Raw genomic sequence first — 21,513 nt, 5'->3', positions numbered from 1 at the left:
AGCCCATTTGCTAATACCTTCGCACATATTTTAAAATCTGTATTTAATAGTGGTCTATATGATCCTATTTACTGTCCATCCTGATATTTCAGCGTAATAACCACTTCCGATAAAGAGGGTGGTAGACTTCCTACTTCCCTAGGTTCATCCAAAACTTGATAGATATGGCAACAACACCTCCCCATATTGCCTATAGATTTCAAATGGAAGTCTATCTGATCCCAGGGAGGAATTTCCCTGGATCTCTCTTACTCCAGAGTTGTGTTACAAAGCTCTTTTACCCCGCTACAATCTGCTAATAGCCTTAACTTTGTTATCTGATTAATTTTACATTATATCCTCACAACTGTGCATTATAAATCATGTTTAATGTATATTGCTGTAATTTCCAACGTTCACCAGCAGGTGGCAGCAATGTGTTAGCAAGATCTTCGGTTCAGTTTAGTACATCTAGGCTGCAATGGTTTGTTCCAGCTTAGCTCCCCCTCTGTGAGCAGAGTGGGCTGTGCCCACATCCTACAGCATGGGGAGGGAAGGAAGTTAGAGTCAGTGTGCCAGCAACCCCTTTTGGGGAAGGCTGTGTGTGTTAGGAGCTCCCAGATATAAGGAACCAAACTAGGATCTCTTTTCAGCTGAGACCTTGATCCCCAGCCTGAGCCCTACAGAGGTTTAAATCCCAACTAGAGTTGAGCGAACACCTGGATGTTCGGGTTCGAGAAGTTCGGCCGAACTTCCCGGAAATGTTTGGGTTCGGGATCCGAACTCGAACCCGAACTTTTCGGCACTAAAAAGGCTGTACAATAGCCCAGGAAAGGGCTAGAGGGCTGCAAAAGGCAGCAAAATGTAGGTAAATCCCCTGCAAACAAATGTGGATAGGGAAATGAATTAAAATAAAAATAAAATAAATTAAAATTAACCAATATCAATTGGAGAGAGGTCTCATGGCAGAGAATCAGGCTTCATGTCATAGCAGAGAATCAGGCTTCACGTCACCCACCCCTGGAACAGGCCATTGTCAGATATTTAGGCCCCGGCACCCAGACAGAGAAGAGAGGTTCCATAGCAGAGAATCAGGCTTCAAGTCATAGCAGAGAATCAGGCTTCAAGTCATAGCAGAGAATCAGGCTTCAAGTCATAGCAGAGAATCAGGCTTCATGTCACCCAACACTGGAACAGGCCATTGTCAGATATTTTTAGGCCCCGGCACCCAGACAGAGGAGAGGTTCATTCAACTTTGGGTTGCCCCGCAATATAATGGTAAAATGAAAATAAAAAAAGGATTGAATGAGGAAGTGCCCTGGAGTACAATAATATATGGTTAAGGTGGAGGTAGTTATAAATCTCTAATCTGCACAAGGGATGGATAGGTCCTGTGGGATCCATGCTTGGTTCATTCTTATGAACGTCAGCTTGTCCACATTGGCTGTAGACAGACGGCTGCGTTTGACGCCCCCTGTCGTGCTGAATACACATTCAGACAAAACGCTGGCTGCCGGGCAGGCCAGCACCTCCAAGGCATAAAAGGCTAGCTCTGGCCACGTGGACAATTTGGAGACCCAGAAGTTGAATGGGGCCGAACCATCAGTCAGTACGTGGAGGGGTGTGCACAGGTACTGTTCCACCATGTTAGTGAAATGTTGCCTCCTGCTAACACGTTCCGTATCAGGTGGTGGTGCAGTTAGCTGTGGCGTGGTGACAAAACTTTTCCACATCTCTGCCATGCTAACCCTGCCCTCAGAGGAGCTGGCCGTGACACAGCTGCGTTGGCGACCTCTTGCTCCTCCTCTGCCTTCGCCTTGGGCTTCCACTTGTTCCCCTGTGACATTAGGGAATGCTCTCAGTAGCGCGTCTACCAACGTGCGCTTGTACTAGCGCATTTTCCTATCACGCTCCAGTGCAGGAAGTAAGGTGGGCACATTGTCGTTGTACCGGGGATCCAGCAGGGTGGCAACCCAGTAGTCCGCACACGTTAAAATGTGGGCAACTCTGCTTTCGTTGCGCAGGCACTGCAGCATGTAGTCGCTCATGTGTGCCAGGCTGCCCAGAGGTAAGGACAAGCTGTCCTCTGTGGGAGGCGAATCGTCATCGTCCTGCGTTTCCCCCCAGCCACGCACCAGTGATGGGCCTGAGCTGCGTTGGATGCCACCCCGCTGTGAACATGCTTCATCCTCATCCTCGTCCTCCTCGTCCTCCAGTAGTGGGCCCTGTCTGGCCACATTTGTACCTGGCCTCTGCTGTTGCAAAAAACCTCCCTCTGAGTCACTTCTAAGAGACTGGCCTGAAAGTACTAAAAATGACTCCTCTTCCTCCTCCTCCTCCTCCTCCTGGGGCACCTCCTCTTCCATCATCGCCTTAAGTGTTTTCTCAAGGAGACATAGAAGTGGTATTGTAACGCTGATAACGGCGTCATCGCCACTGGCCATGATGGTGGAGTACTCAAAACAGCGCAACAGGGCACACAGGTCTCGCATGGAGGCCCAGTCATTGGTGGTGAAGTGGTGCTGTTCCGCAGTGCGACTGACCTGTGCGTGCTGCAGCTGAAACTCCACTATGGCCTTCTGCTGCTCGCACAGTCTGTCCAGCATGTGCAAGGTGGAGGTCCACCTGGTGGGCACGTCGCATATAAGGCGGTGAGCGGGAAGGCCGAAGTTACACTGTAGCGCAGACAGGCGAGCAGCGGCAGGATGTGAACGCCGGAAGCGCGCACAGACGGCCCGCACTTTATGCAGCAGCTCTGACATGTCGGGGTAGTTGTGAATAAACTTCTGCACCACCAAATTCAGCACATGCGCCAGGCAAGGGATGTGCGTCAAACAGGCTAGTCCCAGAGCTGCAACGAGATTTCAACCACTCGTCGGTCTGTTCTATACCCCGCCACAACTCCTGTGCGGTGTGGGGCCTGTCCCCCAAACATGAGTTTTAGTATGGCCTGCTGACGTTTACTCCGGGCTGTGCTGAAGTTGGTGGTGAAGGTGTGTGGCTGACTGGATGAGCAGGTGGAAGAAGAGGAGGAGGAAGCCGAGTAGGAGGAGGAGGCAAAGAATGTTGCCCTGCGATCCTTGGCGGCGGAAGGACGTGCGCCAAACAGCTCTTCGCCTGGGGCCCAGCCGCCACTACATTTACCCAGTTTGCAGTTAGGGAGATATAGCGTCGGATACTTGGTTGTGCAGGGAAGGCACGGCTCTCTTGGAGAAGTTGTGGCGGCTGGGAACAACATACTGTGGGACAGCAAGCGACATGAGCTGTTTGAAGCTGTCTGTGTCCACCAGCCTGAATGACAGCATTTCATAGGCCAGTAGTTTAGAAATGCTGGCATTCAGGGCCAGGGATCGAGGGTGGCTAGGTGGGAATTTACGCTTTCTCTCAAATGTTTGTGAGATGGAGAGCTGAATGCTGCCGTGTGACATGGTTGAGATGCTTGGTGACGGAGGTGGTGGTGTTGGTGGTACATCCTCTGTTTGCTGGGCGGCAGGTGCCAACGTTCCTCCAGAGGCGGAGGAAGAGGCCGAGGCGGCGGCAGCAGCAGCAGAAGAGGTAGCAGGGGGAGCCTGAGTGAGTTCCTTGTTTTTAAGGTGTTTACTCCACTGCAGTTCATGCTTTGCATGCAGGTGCCTGGTCATGCAGGTTGTGCTAAGGTTCAGAACGTTAATGCCTCGCTTCAGGCTCTGATGGCACAGCGTGCAAACCACTCGGGTCTTGTCGTCAGCACATTGTTTGAAGAACTGCCACGCCAGGGAACTCCTTGAAGCTGCCTTTGGGGTGCTCGGTCCCAGATGGCGGTGGTCAGTAGCAGACGGACTCTCTTGGCGGTGGGTGTTCTTTTGCCCACTGCTCCCTCTTTTGCTACGCTGTTGGCTCGGTCTCACCACTGCCTCTTCCTCCGAATTCTGAAAGTCAGTGGCACAACCTTCATTCCATGTGGGGTCTAGGACCTCATCGTCCCCTGCATAGTCTTCCACCCAGTCTTCCTCCCTGACCTCCTGTTCAGTCTGCACACTGCAGAAAGACGCAGCAGTTGGCACCTGTGTTTCGTCATCATCAGAGACGTGCTGAGGTGGTATTCCCATGTCCTCATCAGGAAACATAAGTGGTTTTGCGTTAGTGCATTCTATCTCTTCCACCCCTGGGGAAGGGCTAGGTGGATGCCCTTGGGAAACCCTGCCAGCAGAGTCTTCAAACATAAGAGACTGCTGCATAACTTGAGTCTCAGACAGTTTCCCTGATATGCATGGGGGTGATGTGACAGACTGATGGGCTTGGTTTTCAGGCGCCACCTGTGCGCTTTCTGCAGAAGACTAGGTGGGAGATAATGTGAACGCGCTGGATCTACTGTCGGCCACCCAATTGACTAATGCCTGTACCTGCTCAGGCCTTACCATCCTTAGAACGGCATTGGGACCCACCAAATATCGCTGTAAATTCTGGTGGCTACTGGGACCTGAGGTAGTTGGTTCACTAGGACGTGTGGTTGTGGCAGAACGGCCACGTCCTCTCCCAGCACCAGAGGGTCCACTAACACCACCACGACCATGTCCGCGTCCCTTACTAGATGTTTTCCTCATTGTTACCGTTCACCACAATAAGAAAAAAAATTATTTGGCCCAATGTATTGAATTCAAATTCAGGCCTTTTTTTACAGGCACCTAACACTATCTGGCTATCTGTTTAGGTACCGTATTACACTAATACAGGCACAGCAGTAACGACAGATTTAGCTGAATATAAATAATAGGCCTATTATTTAGGCGCTAGATGACAGGTATCCCTTTTACGGACAGAATTAGACTTGGAAATGCACGGTAGCGTGTGAAGTTATTGAGGATGACCCTATCCGCACCTTCAATCTAATATACCCTTTTATGGATAGATTTAACCTTGGCCTGATAGAGCAGAAACCACTAATTTAGGGAATTGCTAAGTTGGGAATTGTATTCAACCCAGAACAAAAACTGCTTCGGCAGACAGCAGACAGTATTACAATTGGCTAGCCACAGCTGAAGCACCATATTTAGGGTACTGCTATTTTGGCAATTGTATTTTACCCCTCAATAAAATAGCAAGCACAGCCAAGCCCCTGATGTAGGATATAGCAAAAAAAAACAACACACTATTGATGGTTAAAAATGGACTTGGTGGCAGCTTGTGCTGGCGCACCACAAGACACAAAATGGCCGCCGATCACCCCAGAAAAAAGTGACTGAAAAATGCTCTGGGCAGCCTTAAAACAGTGAGCAATTGAATAGCAGAGGTTGTATGATACACAGCTGTATATCGATCACTTCAGTAAATAAATCACTGCCTAATCTCGCCCTAACAGCAGCAGCTGCATCCTCTCCCTACACTGATCAGAGCAGAGTGACGTGCGGCGCTACGTGACTCCAGCTTAAATAGAGGCTGGGTCACATGCTGCACTGGCCAATCACAGCCATGCCAATAGTAGGCATGACTGTGATGGCCCCTTGGGGCAAGTAGTATGACGCTTGTTGATTGGCTGCTTTGCAGCCTTTCAAAAAGAGCCAAGAAAGCGGCGAACACCGAACCCGGACTTTTACGAAAATGTTCGGGTTCGGGTCCGTGTCACAGACACCCCAATTTTTTTTTGCTATATCCTACATCAGGGGCTTGGCTGTGCTTGCTATTTTATTGAGGGGTAAAATACAATTCGGGTTTGCTCATCCCTAATCCCAACCCTTCCTCTCCAACACCAGTGTACTTCCAATGTAACCAGGATAAAGAGATAATAAGGGACTTAGGCTACTTTCACACTACCGTTCAGAGCGGGTCCGTCTGATGTCTGCTCAGACGGATCCGCTCCTATAATGCAGACGTCTGGATCTGTTCAGAACGGATCCGTCTGCATTATAGTTTAAAAAAAATTCTAAGTGTGAAAGTAGCCTGAACGGATCCGTCCAGACTTTACATTGAAAGTCAATGGGGGATGGATCCGTTTGAAGATTGAGCCATATTGTGTCATCTTTAAACAGATCCATCCCCATTGACTTACATTGTAAGTCTGGACGGATCCGCTTGCCTCCACACGGCCAGGCAGACACCCGAACGCTGCAAGCAGCGTTCAGGTGTCCGCTTGCTGAGCGGAGCGGAGGCTGAACGCTGCCAGGCTGATGCATTCTGAGCGGATCCGCGTCCACTCAGAATGCATTAGGGCAGGAAGGATGCGTTCGGGGACGCTTGTGAGCCCCTTCAAACGGAGCTCACAAGCGGACACCCGAACGCTAGTATGAAAGTAGCCTTAGATTTAAGAAAAACAAAACCATCTATTTACAAAAATATATGGGTGGGATGTATGTGGCATCATGAAGACTTCCAGGAAACCAGATTACCGGTGAGTAATTGTTCTGCCTCTCCAGTCTAAGCACTGAAAGTGTGATCTCTGTAACTTACAGTTGTGATGAGATAGCAGTAACCATCAATCTTAGTTGAATTGGCTGACAATGACTCAATCCAAACAACTTCTTGTAGATCATGAAGGAGTTTATTCTAAACTGTGCAGATCATACACCGATGAACAAATGGATAGGTCAAAAAAAATCATGGTGTGAGCAGCTAACAGGATACTTGTGGCTGAGATGAAGAGTGAAGCCAGAATGCAAGGGAGAGAGGGGCGGATACTTTACAAAGCACAGCAGGAGGGTAAGAGAGAAGGGACACAGAATAAAAAAGCAAACCATGCATGTGTAACATGACACTTTCCGTCAAAATCTAGGATTTCTAATAATACATTTTAGATAAGTCCATGAATAATAGATGTTTCTTCTTCTGGAAAATCAAAAGGAACAGCAAAAATTCAACAAGGTAAACATTACTACAATACTTGTAGATGTGCTCTTTAAAGTGACAGCGTGCGGAGGAAGATAGATCCGTGAGTCCATCTTCAGAGGGGAAGGCAGCAACATGCCCAAGTCCTTACCTCTCTTTGCATCAGGTCGGTGGGAGGAGTTAATCTTCCTATTTAGGCAGAAGCAGTACCAGCTCGTTTATTGGTCTGAAGTAGTGTCTTGCAGAACCTTTTTTCATTATCCTTAACTTTTTCTTTCCGCACCTTGCCATCATTACTTGGAATAGTCTTTGCAATAAGAAACATAGGCCAATTGTTACGATGAGCATCCCTTTCTTTCAGGAGAACTATGTCCCCGGATTGCAGGTCGGGTTTGCCGACTTGCTATTTTGTATGACTTTAACCTCTTAAGGACATAGGGCGTACAGGTACGCCCTTGTGCCCTGGTACTTAAGGACACAGGGCGTACATGTACGCCCTGTGTATTTTCGATCACTGCCGTGCGGCTGGCAGTGATCGGAACCCGGTGCCTGCTCAAATCATTGAGCAGGCACCTAGGCTAAATGCGCGGGGGGGTCCCGTGACCCCCCCATGTCGGCGATCGCGGCAAACCGCAGGTCAATTCAGACCTGCGGTTTGCTGCGATTTCTGAAGTTTCTGGTCCCCGCAGTCCCTGACCGCGGGGATCAGAAACTTTATATGCCTAAAAAAAAAGTTTTATTCACCCCCCCCCCTGCACCCCCGAATGATTTTTATGGTGGCGGGAGGTGCAGGGGGAGGGTTGCGGGCGGTGTGGGCGGTGCGGGAGGCGGGCGGTGCGGGATCGCGATCCCCCGCCCGCCTCCCCTTGTATAATCGTTGGTGTCTAGTGGGGATACCAGGGTGCCAGCACATTGCTGGCACCCTGGTATAAACGGCTGACATCTGCGATGCGATGTCAGCCGTTTAACCCTTTCCATACAGCGGTCCGTACGGACCGCTGTATGGAAAAGGTTAACAGCGCAGGGAGCTCCCTGCCTCTCCCATCGGGGGGCTGCTGTGCCTTTGCAGCCCCCCGATGGGGAGGGAGAGAGCCCCCCGAGAGATCCCCTCCTTACCCTTCCCCGTCTGCGAAGTTCTGAGCAGTACTGAGCAGACGGGGAAGGTTCCCATGGCAACAGGACGCCTCTCAGGCGTCCTGCTGTCCATGGTGCTGAACAGATCTGTGCTGAAAGGCATAGATCTGTTCAGTGTAAGTAAAATACAGTACAGAACAATATATATTGTACTGTACTGTATTATACAGACATCAGACCCACTGGATCTTCAAGAACCAAGTGGGTCTGGGTCAAAAAAAAGTGAATAAAAGTGAAAAAAAAGTAAAAATAAAAAAACACATTTATCACTGATAAAAAATGAAAAAAATAAAATTCCCTACACATGTTTGGTATCGCCGCGTCCGTAACGACCTGATCTATAAAACGGTCATGTTACTTTACCCGAACGGTGAACACCATAAAAATAAAAAATAAAAAACTATGATGAAATTGAAATTTTGCCCACCTTACTTCCCAAAAAAGGTAATAAAAGTGATCAAAAAAGTCGCATGTACGCCAAAATTGTAACAATCAAACCGTCATCTCATCCCGCAAAAATCATACCCTACCCAAGATAATCGCCCAAAAACTGAAAAAACTATGGCTCTTAGACTATGGAGACACTAAAACATGATTTTTTTTGTTTCAAAAATGAAATCATTGTGTAAAATTTACATAAATAAAAAAAAAGTATACATATTAGGTATCGCCGCGTCCGTATCGCCCGGCTCTATAAAAATATCACATGATCTAACCCCTCAGATGACCACCGTAAAAAAATAAAAATAAAAACTGTGTAAAAAAAGCCATTTTTTGTCATCTTACGTCACAAAAAGTGTAATAGCAAGCAATCAAAAAGTTATATGCACCCCAAAATAGATCCCAATCAAACCGTCATCTCATCCCGCAAAAAATGAGACCCTACTTAAGATAATCGCCCAAAAACTGAAAAAACTATGGCTCTTAGACTATGGAGACACTAAAACATTTTTTTGGTTTTAAAAATGAAATCATTGTGTAAAACTTACATAAATAAAAAAAAATTGTATACATATTAGGTATCTCCGCGTCCGTGACAACCTGCTCTATAAAATTACCACATGATCTAACCTGTCAGATGAATGTTGTAAATAACAAAAAAAAAAACAGTGCCAAAAAAGCTATTTCTTGTTACCTTGCCGCACAAAAAGTGTAATATAGAGCAACCAAAAATCATATGTACCCTAAACTAGTACCAACAAAACTGCCACCCTATCCCGTAGTTTCTAAAATGGGGTCACTTTTTTGGAGTTTCTACTCTAGGGGTGCATCAGGGGGGCTTCAAATGGGACATGGTGTCAAAAAAACCAGTCCAGCAAAATATGCCTTCCAAAAACCATATGGTGTTCCTTTCCTTCTGCGCCCTGCCGTGTGCCCGTACAGCTGTTTACGACCACATATGGGGTGTTTCTGTAAACTACAGAATTAGGGCCATAAATAATGAGTTTTGTTTGGCTGTTAACCCTTGCTTTGTAACTGGAAAAAAAATATTAAAATGGAAAATCTGCCAAAAAAGTGAAATTTTGAAATTGTATCTCTATTTTCCATTAAATCTTGTGCAACACCTAAAGGGTTAACAAAGTTTGTAAAATCAGTTTTGAATACCTTGAGGGGTGTAGTTTCTTAGATGGGGTCACTTTTATGGAGTTTATAATCTAGGGGTGCATCAGGGGGGCTTCAAATGGGACATGGTGCCAAAAAAACAGTCCAGCAAAATCAGCCCTCCAAAAACCATACGGCGCACCTTTCACTCTATGCCCTACTGTGTGCCCGTACAGTAGTTTACGGCCACATATGGGGTGTTTCTGTAAACAGCAGAGTCAGGGCAATAAAGATACAGTCTTGTTTGGCTGTTAACCCTTGCTTTGTTAGTGGAAAAAATGGGTTAAAATGGAAAATTAGGCAAAAAAATGAAATTCTCAAATTTCATCGCCATTTGCCAATAACTCTTGTGCAACACCTAAAAGGTTAACGACGTATGTAAAATCAGTTTTGAATACGTTGAGGGGTGTAGTTTCTTAGATGGGGTCACTTTTAGGGAGTTTCTCCTCTAGGGGTGCATCAGGGGGCTTCAAATGGGACATGGTGTAAATAAACCAGTCCATAAAAATCAGCCTTCCAAAAACCAAACGGCGCACCTTTCACTCTACGCCCCGCTGTGTGGCCGTACAGTAGTTTACGGCCACATATTGGGTGTTTCTGTAAATGGCAGAGTCAGGGCAATAAAGATACAGTCTTGTTTGGCTGTTAACCCTTGGTTTGTTAGTGGAAAAAATGGGTTAAAATGAAAAATTAGACAAAAAAATGAAATTCTCAAATTTCCTCCCTATTTGCCAATAACTCTTGTGCAACACCTAAAGGGTTAACAACGTATGCAAAATCAGTTTTGAATACCTTGAGGGGTGTAGTTTCTTAGATGGGGTCATTTTTGGGTGGGTTCTATAATGTAAGCCTCGCAAAGTGACTTGAGACTTGAACTGGTCCCTAGAAATTGAGTTTTTGTAAATTTCGGAAAAATTTCAAGATTTGCTTCTAAACTTCTAAGCCTTATAACATCCCCAAAAAATAAAATATCATTCCCAAAACAATTCAAACATGAAGTAGACATATGGGGAATGTAAAGTCATCACAATTTTTGGGGGTATTACTATGTATTACAGAAGTAGAGAAACTGAAACTTTGAAATTTGCTAATTTTTTTCAAATTTTTGTTAAATTAGGTATTTTTTGGTGCAAAAAAAATTTTTTTTTTTACTCCATTTTACCAGTGTCATGAAGTACAATATGTGACGAAAAAACAATCTCAGAACGGCCTGGATAAGTCAAACCGTTTTAAAGTTATCAGCACTTAAAGGGATGCTGGTCAGATTTTCAAAAAATGGCCTGGTCCTAAGGTGTAAAAAGGCTGTGTCCTTAAGGGGTTAAAGGTTGAAAAAAGGTACTCCATCTTCCAATGGCTCCGAAACTCATTAGCAAGAAGTTGTGCCCATTTCCATTGGTGTTTGTGACAGGGGTCATATTCATTATATTTTGCAAATCTTTTGTAGAATATTCGTCATATTCTTGTCACGGCCACGGTTTTGGCCGTGACTCCTTGGGAGCCGCATACAGTTGTCCGCGGTTTGGGTTGTTGTTTCAACCGCAGCTTGAGGCTTGATGTTGTTTGCCTCAAGTGCGGTTGCCGTGGACAACAGGTATGTGTGCGGTCCCATTGGAGTTTGTGTGCGTGTATGTATGCACTGTCGTTTGTCTGTGTGCACTCTGTGTAGTGTGTGGTGTGCACGGACACCTTTCCTGCACTGTGGTTGCCCGTGGCAACGTTTGTCGATGTGTACATGTGGTGGCAGTGTCCCGGCCTTGGGGCTGACTCCCAGGACACGGTTGCCACCCATGTTGTTGCCTGCGGCAACAACCACAGTGTGTTTGTTGTGTTGGACACTTTCCCTTTAAGTTTGTGTTTCCCTTCCCTGGTGCTGGAAGGGTTAATTCCCTTCCCAGTGTGTGTGTGACTCACTGGGTGTGTCTGACTGCTGGGTGTGGCTTCTTGGCCTATAAAGCCTCACTGTTAGCATATGTCTGTGGGTTGCTTCAGCCATGCTTAGCTGGAGCAGCTTCCTGTGTTTACCAACTGCCAGCGAGAGCCACCCTTGTGGTTCATAAATATTATGTCACATTAAGTTTATGTTCATCTTTATGTGTGATGTCTATGTGATGGTCTGTTGGGATTTTCCTATGTTGTTTAGTGCAGCTTATGGATCTGGATTCCTGTTTGCACAGGGATCCAGTCAGCAAGGCTGTGGCAGGTAGGTGGAACTCAGATAGTTCACCTGCCATATCCGTAAGTCTGTTTGTGTTCCCCTTTTCCCTGCAGCTTGGCCAGTGAGACCCCTGTTCCTCCGTGTCCAGTAGGAACAGGCCGTCTTACCTTGACTCCTAGTCCAGGGACCGGTCGGAGGGTGAGTTAGGGATCCGAGGTTCCGGAGCATGGGTCCTCCTACCTTAAAGGTCGGCCCATGCAGCTAGGAGTTAGGGTCAGGTTAGGGACGCTTTAGGAGGTGACCTGCTCCCTAATCCTGTTGTCCTGGCCGAGCAGCCATAACATCACGTGGCATCGCACGGCTGAGGATTTCCCCCATCCTCAGCCGTGACAATTCTACATTTTAATTTTATTTTTTATGCTAAAAGCGGCAAGGTAATGATCGCATAATATGCAAATATTGTGCGCTCAATAGAGGCTTTGGTCAAAAACGAATATAAAGCACTATAGAATATAGTGCTATATATTCGTTTTTAGAATATTCGTCATTTTTTCCATCTTAACACATGATTCCTTCTTGCTTGTGGGCCAATGAGTCATTGGCCAACAAGCAACTTAAGCAGGGAGGAATCATGAGTTCAGATAGAAAAAAAAAATTATGAATATTCGTTATTACGAATATATAGCACTATATTCTAAATATTCGCAGATTCTCGAAGTGCCAATATTCGCAATTAAAATTTGCTATTTGAATACTTGCGTTCAACACTAGTCCTGAGGAGGAATAGTGGCTATTCTGATCTTTTGAGCTAGAAGGGTGGCTGGAGTTAGCAATACTGGAGACTCTGGGTCTGAGGAAACAGGAACAAGTGGTCTTGCATTGATTATGGAGGACACCTCAGCAAGGAGGGTGACCAAGACTTCATGTGTGAGCTGGGAATATTTGTGGTCCAGCAGCATAGGGTCCAGGATTTTTCTAAAAATCCCAATCGCGTGTTCCCAAGAGCCTCCCATATGTGAGGAATGTGGCGGGTTGAATTCCCATTTACACTTGTTGGCATTGAAGAAGTTCTCCATCTCCATCCAATTTGTCCCGCAGTTGGATCTAAGTAACTTTACAGGTCCGCGTAAGGAAACAAATCTTCTGAAGTCATTAATAAAGCAGGAAGAATCCATTGATTCTATAACGTCGATATGCACTGCATGAATGCTCAAACAAGTGAATAGTGCGGCCCAGCTCATGTTGTTAATGACGCTACGAGTCTTACGTGCAACAATGGTCCAGGGGCTGCAAATGTCTATGCAGACATTGGCAAAGGGTGGTTCAGTGCTTAAACTGCCTCTTAGTCTTTGGCACTTGATGCATTTATGGAGTATGGAGGATATGCATCTTTTCATCCCGACTATCCAGAAACCTGCAGACCTTACTGGTCCCTCTGAAGTTACGGCCTTGGTGTTTCACTTGCTCATTATAATGTCTGACTAGCAGAGCAGTAATGTGGTGACGTCCTGGATTGATGAGGGATTTTGCTCTTCACTCATAACATTAGATCTTGCTATGCGACCACTAACTCAAAGTAGTTTGTTCTGATCAATTATTGAATTCAACTGGTATAGACGGCTATCTTGAGATATGTTGAATCCCTTTGACATATTGTGAATCTCTTGCGAATATACTTCATGTTGGACACATTGGATGATGAGTCTTTCTGCTTTAGCAACCTCTGCAATTGTGGGGGTCCTTTACAGATGTGCCACTTATGAGACTTAGTGTCACTGCTGTTTGCAAAGTGATGAGCAATGTGAATAAGACATGCAGTCACTCATACAGCAGAAGACCTCTTGGAAAAAAAACTTTCAAAAGGGTGAGATTTCAGTTTCACCTTTGCCTCCACGGAGGTATTAAGTGTAACTACAATGGCCTTGATTTCCTTATCGACTCCAGATGGTTAAGTTCAAAAGGTAGACTACACGGCTTGAGAAGAATTAGTCATTCAAGAGTACTGGTGGAGATATCCATGATTTATCCAGAAAAGCAGCAGCAGGTACTGCCCAGGTTGGCAGGGTTAAGATCAGTGGGTACATAGTGCCATTGCTCAGGATTGGAGAATTTCCTAATGTGTTCCACTCGATTGCTGACATACACATGGAACTGTCTTGTTTGATTGTGCATGTATCCTAACCCGATTTTGCTGTCTGTGTAAAAGGCAAAGGAGTTAATGTTTTAGTCTGTTTCATACTTTAGAAGCTCAGCAATTTCAACAGCTAACATGGCTGCACAGAGTTTGAGCCTTGGAATAGTATGTGCAGGCTTTGGAGTTAGTTTGGCCTTGCCCATGACGAATCCTACACCTATTTCACCAATGGGGTGTACAACCCGGAGAAAGGCTACCGCAGCTATGGCTTCCATGGATGCATCAGAGAAGACATGGATATCTAGTCTGGTGGCATTCTTCAAGGACGCAAGAGTGTAAGATTATGGCATCTTAAACTGTACCAATGCCTGGAGGGACTGCTTCCAGGATTCCTACCTTTGTTGTTTCTCTTTGGGTAAAGGGGTATCCCAGTCAGTGTTCTCTGAAGTAAGTTGTCCGAGTAATATCTTGCCCTGAATAGTAAAGGGTGCTAAAAATCTCAAGGGATCATAGATATCGTTTACTGCAGACAGCACTCCTCGTTTTGTGAAGGGCTTGTCACAGACTGATGTTTGAATTGTGAACGTGTCTTGTTTAATATCCCACAGCAATCCAAGGCTGCGTTCCGTGAGGGAAAGGTCAGACTCGTGTTGGAATTCCTTAGCACTGACAGCATGGTCATCAGAAGGAAATGCTCTCATTACCTCATTCATGTTGGAGATGATTTTGTGTAGTCTGAGGTTGGCAGTAGCGAGCATGTTCTGAGTTCTGGTGAAAAGGTCGATGGCTTCTTCCGTAGGTAGAGACTTGAGACCATCATCTACGTAGAAGTTCTTTTCAACAAACTGACATGCATCAGACCCGAACTCTTGTTCTCCTTCTTGGGCCATTTTTCGTAGTCCGTAAATGGCAAATGAGGGGGAAGGACAATTACAGAAAACGTGTACTTTCATCCGATCATCTATAACCTTGTAGTTGACATTATTGCGGTACCATCGGAACCTGAGGAAGTTTCTGTTGCCTTCACGGACGATGAAACAATGAAACATTTGTTGGAGGTCGGCCATAATTGCAGTTGGCTTTTGTCTAAAGAGGAGTAAGACTCCTGGGAGGTTGTTCAGGTTAGGCCCAGTGAAAATATATTCATTGACAGAAACGCCTTCATGACGAGCACTTGAGTCAAAGACCACCCTAATCTGGTCAGGCTTGCGAGGATGGTAGACCCCAAAACACGGGAGGTACAGCATTCTTCTTGTGCAAGAGGGGGTGCAGGCTCAGCATGATCTCTCTCAAACAGCTTCTGCATAAAGTTGACAAAATGTTTCTTCATCTCTGGTTTCCGGTTCAGGTTGCTCCCTAAAGAGATTAACCATAAATCTGCATGTTGTCTATTTGGAATTCTCTTCATTGGGGTGCAGTGCCACCCAGATGTTGGAATCATCTTGGTAGAACTCTTTACTCATGGTTCTCAATAATTCTTTGTCTTCCATCGTGGCTGCTAACTCGTCATCTCTTGTGGTTACCTCAAACACTGTGTTACCAATGTTGTCATCCCAGAAGATAAATGCTTTCCTATCTAGTATGATGTACTCTTGCGTACCTTTGTCACACAGCTTTTCTTTCACACTGTAATGATGTTGTCATTGTGGAAAAAAAGTAGTGCTTCCATTTGGCAGAACGTGCATTTTAAAGGAAGAAACTGAGACAGGTTTCCTGGCGTTGCTAAGGCAGACATTGCCTATGATGACCCAGCCTAGATGCAGACACTGGGCGTAAGGTGCATCATGTTGATTTGATGGAGAACCTTGTGCATCCTTAAAATGTCACTCCCGAGTAACAGCAGGATATCAGCATTTTCATCAAAGGCTGGTATTTGGTTAGCTATGTCCTTCAAGTGAGAATAGTACAAGGCAGCTTCAGGAGTGGGGATCTCATCCTGATTAGTTGGGATCTGATTACACTTGATAGTAGGCAAGGGTATTTCCATGTTGCTATTAAGAGGAGCAATTACGAGACCACTGTCTCTTCTACCCAAGACTTCTGTAATGCCTGCACAAGTACCTAGGGTATAAGGTAGAGCACCTCCTGCTATGTTTAACAGATCAAAAGAACCTTGTACTTGATGGGGTATAAGTAACTCCATTTTGTCTGTTTTAGCAATGTGTATTACGATTACATCTGGCCAGTGCACTGTTTCAAGTTCCCCCTTTTGTGAAATTTGAGAAACTTCCTGTGCATTTTAGAAGAGGCCCATAGATGCCTTTGTGTAAAACAGTCTTACCTTACAAGGTCATTCTCACTCAAAGTATACTAGCCCATGTGTTTATACCTGATTGGTTAACTGTTGTTACTATGAGTCAACTATTATGTTAATGCAGAGCTCATGTGTATTCATACTATAGGTTAAGACAAATGCTAACATATGATTGGATGTAAAGGAGGGTCAACCCTCTCCTATATTAAATGTTTGCAAGCAGTTAATAAACCAGAGTGAATTAGAACTAGACACGTGTTTGATGTTCAATCTGATTCATTCTCCTGGTACCAGAAAAGACTTAATTCAAGCTTACCACCGAAAGTCTTGTGTCAGGGACACAAATAGGCAAAGAGTCTAAATTGCCTTACAGTACTTGCAAGAGATCGGTTAATCTGATCGTCAAGAATGGTATACAGTCTTATGGCCCCTTCTTGCTGGCCCTTTGTGTATACACGAACTAAGCATATCTTTGCACTATTACTAAATAGTCTCTTGCAAGATTGAGCTCATTCAATTCCTTTAATTCTTGTAAGTAATCTGTGTTGTACCGCTTTAAGAGACCAGCACACTTGGCAGACAGCCTTTGATAGTTCTCATAAGCAGCATTCAAGTGCTTTACAGCGCCCTCTAGGTGAAATACCTCATGAGTTGGTTGAGACAAAGCTGACATGCATTCAACAGTGTTAGACCATAAGTGACTGATGTTACATAGAAGTTCCTCTTTGTCAGCCTCATAGTTCTGTTGAACTTTCCAAGTTGGTTTTACTAAACGTTTTAGTTTTATGTGGCTTATAGGATTTAACTCCTGATCTGAAGGAAGTTCATGTTCTTGCAGTGTATTAGGTTCCTCAGATTGTACATTGCCTTGCTGGTGCATTGTGATAAGCAGAGGGTTAAATTACAAGGTATGTGTCTGCATAGAAATGTATCCATGTTCTGGCTAGAGTTTCCTAGGCAACCAAGGGGAAAGGAACAAGAGGGAATAGTATAGTAATGACTGCTGCAAAGTTCCTTTTGTTTGCATACAGAGCTTAGATTCACTTGCAGGTAGAAATGCATGTGGCAATACAGACACTGTAGAAGCAGATTATAAAACCGTTGCATGCATGAACAGTCTTTGCCATCAATCTGTGCTGAAAACTGATGAATCATATGCTGAGATTTTCTTGCTGGAGTATGCAGGCATGTACTGTGCTTTGCTGCTATATTGCAGTGTCCATATACATCTCACTATACATGCATAGCTAGCAAGGATCCTTTGAAAGATATTTGGCTGATCTTCTAAGATCCTTTCACTGATCTTTTGACTGTTCTGCCTCTCCAGTCTAAGCATTGAAAGTGTGATCTCTGTAACTTACAGTTGTGACGAGATAGCAGTAACCATCAAATCTTAGTTGAATTGGCTGACAGTGACTCGATCCAAACGACATCTTGTAGATCATAAAGGAGTTTATTCCAAACTGTGCAGATCATACACCGATGAACAAATAATCATGGTGTGAGCAGCTAACAGGATACATGTGGCTGAGATAAAGAGTGAAGCCAGAATGCAAGGGAGAGAGGGGACTTTACAAATAGCACAGCAGAAGGGGAAGAGAGAAGGGAAACAGAATAAAAAAAGCAAACCATGCATGTGTAACATGACAGTAATACTCAATTCCCTAGTCGTCTCCATGACACCACATCCTGAGAAATAAAGAAATATATTTGGGGGGGGGGGGGGGGGGGCAATAGCACAAAGGACTTTCTGTCCAAAGGTCATGTCTTCACTAGGAAAAAATAAATAAAAATGTCTAGCTTATAATGCTTGGCAAAAGGTGTGTATCCTTTTCCAGGTTGCCGCCCAACAAATCTGTTGTAGAGGCGGACGATCTCTCTGCCCAAGAAGCAGCAATGCCTCTTGTAGAGTGTGTTCTAAGTAAAGGAGGGGCTTCCTTCCCTTCCAATTCATAGGCTTTGAAATAGCTGCTCTTATCCAGCAGGAAATATAACTTTTTGCCGCTCTTCTACCTTTATTTGGCCCGCAAAATTGGACAAAATGGTTCTCAGGGGTAGCAGAAGGGGGGCTTCTATGCTGAGTGATTTTAGAAGTGCAAACCAGCTCCTCTTTGGCCAGAAGGGAGCTACCAACATCACGGTACATTTTGCTCTTTGAAATTTCTGAAGGACCTTGGGAATTAGAGGGATGGGTGGGAACGCATACACTAGGCGAGATGTCCAGTCCTGATTGAAGGCATCCAACGCAGTTGGGAGATCTCTCGGGTTGAGGGGGAAAATAAAAAAATTAAAAAAAATAAATGATCTATTTGGTGATTTTCCCATGAGGCAAAAAGATTTATGGTGTGCCACACTTTCTTACTCAAAGTTGAAATGCTTCTGGGCATAATGTCCATTCCCCAGGTCCAGAACATGACAGCTCAGGTAATCTGCATTTGTATTTAAGGATCCCTTTATGTGAACTGTCAAGATAGAGAATAAATTGCTCTGCCCCAAAAAAAAATATTTTGCTAGATTCCAAAGTAGACTGTCTTGTCCCTGCCCAAGTGCTTAATGAAGGATCCTGCTATTGAATTGTCCGAATAAATTAAAACAGGGAGTTGTTGTTTTTTGACAAATGCTATGTTTTCTTCAGCGCTTCCCAAATTGCTTGAAACTCTCTGAAGTTTGAGGATTGTTGTCCTATGAGGAGTGGCCATTTGCCCTGATAGGTTTCCTGCTGAACTACAGCCCCCAACCCTGAAGACTGGCCTCTGTAGTGATTACAAGGGGACTTTTCTGGTTCCAGTATATTCCCTTCTCTAGGTTGTTTTCTATGAGCCACCACCTTAGGGAGTTTATTTTACATTGCCCTCTAGAAATATCTGTTTGTCTAGGGCGACTTGTGGCCGGTTCCACCTGGATAGAATGAGTTTCTGAAGGGGTCTTAAATGGAATTGAGCCCAAGCGACTGCTGGGATACATGAGACTGCCTAGAATCTTCATTGCTGCCATGAGAGCAGAATCTCCTCTTTTTGAATTCTTTTATCTGGTTTTTCAATTTCTCCATTTTGGGAAAAGGTAGGAATGATCTGAGAAACAGAATCCAAAGATATCCCTAGAAACATTTTCCAGCTGCTTGGGGAAAGATCAGATTTCTCCCAATTGATGATCCACCCTAACGATTGGAGGTGGTTTAAAACTTTCTGTAAGTGATTTTGTAATAGATAGACCTTTGTTGTCTGCTATCACTAGAGGATCGTCCAGATTTGGGATGACGCTGATTGATTCTTGTCTTCGAGCCGCTACCACTTCCGCCATGATCTTTGTGAAGACTCTTGGCAATGAGGAAATTCCAAAAAGGGAGACCTTTATCAGAAGATGCATATGTTTTTTCATACGTTTCAGCGTTAGAGCCTCCCAAAATGTCAGAATCCGAGTCAGACACTGGATTGACATTATCACGGATGATTTGAGGAGGGCTAGAGGGAGCTGGACCCCGGGAAACTAGTGCAGACGGAACTTCTAAACTAAGGGTGTGATATCTTCCAGGAAACTAGAGGATTTAGCTTTTACCACGTTACAAGTACATTCTTTACATAAGGGTTTAGCTTCTGTGCTGGGTAGCCGCTAATAACATACCACATTTCCTTGTTTTTTTAGGAGCTGAAACAGAATCCTTTTCTCCCAGAAATGTAAGTGAGAGAAGGATCAACTAACCAGGGTATATGGGTTATCTATGGAGTCTGGTACACAATGTGCCTGATACAATGCTACTGAACTCCTGGATTTGCTGCAAGCTCAGCTCCAGAGCCCGGTGTGATGGGGGCACTCATCTGTAAACAGCTCCCGTCAGCCAGCAGACACTGCACTGTTCTCCTGTAGAAGGGGGTCGCGCTGTCCGGACGCCATTGAATAAGTCCTGTGGCTTTTTATCCATCCAGTGACCTGAAAGGACCTGCGATGTCTGGCCCCGCCCCCAGCGTCTGGCATCATGAGCCGGCGGCCAGAGGGAACGCATCTCAGTGTTGCTCCAGCCGCAATACTCCTTCCCCTCTACATGAAGCCCGCCTGGACCGCCGCAGGGGAATCTTTGCATGAGATCGCAACACTCTGCGCCCGTGCACAGGCCACCAGAAGAGGGGGGAGAGCCGCACTGTGGATCCGACCTCAGCCTGCATAAATGCTTTACAGGTGGGCCCCAAAAGAGCCTCCATGCACCTCTCCTGCTTCCTATCCTGGTAGGTCAGGAAAAACACTGGTGTTGGAGTGGGATTTAAACCTGTGTTTTTCTTGTTCTATCAGAGGAAGTCAGTCTCAGGATGTGGTGGCAGGGAGACGACTAGGGAAATATGTAGTATCCTCTCCATATATACTAAGACTATAAGCCTTAACTCTCCAGCATCCGTTAAAACAGGATTCCACCTTGAGTTATACCCTTTCTCCGACATCCTGCAAGTGCCTCCAAGTCCCCCTTTTTCAGAAACATTAGTTCCTGTTTTCCACTTAGGTCTCAGGCCGTCACCACAACAGAGAAAGTCAATCTGGCAGTCTAGATGCTAACATGTAGTAAAAAAAATAAAAAATAAAAAATGCAAATTATATATATATATATATATATATATATATATATTTTATACATACATACACACACACATATATACATATACATACATACATACACACACACTCTTTGTGCACCTCAGACTCACGCCAGCAACACCGTTTAGGTATAGAATGGTAGTCTCTATGGTGTACCAGTCCTTATAGGTTCACCTTTCCTCCAGCAGACCACCAACCTTCACTCTAAAGGGACCGGCACGTGGGACGCACATAGATTGCATAGATCAAAGTTCTCCAGTCAATTGCGCCGATACTCCATGGTATACCACTGGTACCCTCTTTCTCCCCGACTACTTGCGGTTTCCATAAGCCTCTTTTGGATCCTCATGCAGCCCGGAGACAATCAAAATGTTAGGGCAGATGCTCCACCACGGAGGGTATCTACCCCCCTGCACTCAGACCGGAACTCCAGGCTTTCCTTGCATGAGGTCATATGTCGGGGAAGAGAGAGAGGGCGCGATCGTGGCACACCTTTCGTCCTTATATCATGCCGCTACACTTGCCTGAGATTAGTAAAGATTTTAACTTCAAACTATCAAGATGGATAAATTGAAACAACTTTTGGAGAGAGTTTATCATCTGTATGCCAACGGCATGAATCATCGCTCACCTGCTGTATCCATGTCAGCAAACACTGGTGGTGTACAGCTAAATCTGTGCAATCGCAGAAGTTTAGTATCGGCTCCTGGCCTTTCTTCTCAGTTTCCCGACATATAAAACATTCTTTTTCTGAAAATAAATATAAAAATATGAAGTAGGAGAAAGCTCAGGTTTATCTGCTTCTTAAGAATAACCATTTGGTCAAAGTTAGAATCTCGAATAAAAAAAGGCTTCAACCTGGAATTAAAACCGCCT

At 45.0% G+C, this 21,513-nt stretch overlaps 1 protein-coding gene across 2 annotated transcripts in view; it reads right to left on the bottom strand.

The window, feature by feature from the left end:
- LOC120979409 overlaps positions 1–21,513 on the bottom strand; it is a 664,000-nt gene that overhangs the window by 544,462 nt on the left and 98,025 nt on the right. For both annotated transcript variants that reach the window (XM_040408152.1, XM_040408153.1), the window contains exon 2: positions 21,269–21,387. In XM_040408152.1, coding sequence (XP_040264086.1) covers positions 21,269–21,387 — 119 coding nt within the window. The remainder of the gene's footprint in view (positions 1–21,268; positions 21,388–21,513) is intronic.

The sequence above is a fragment of the Bufo bufo genome, chromosome 9 (genome assembly GCF_905171765.1).
Source record: "Bufo bufo chromosome 9, aBufBuf1.1, whole genome shotgun sequence".
Classification (NCBI taxonomy): domain Eukaryota; kingdom Metazoa; phylum Chordata; class Amphibia; order Anura; family Bufonidae; genus Bufo; species Bufo bufo.
Note: the sequence above shows the minus strand (reverse complement) of the source record. Positions and strands in the feature narration are given on the sequence as shown.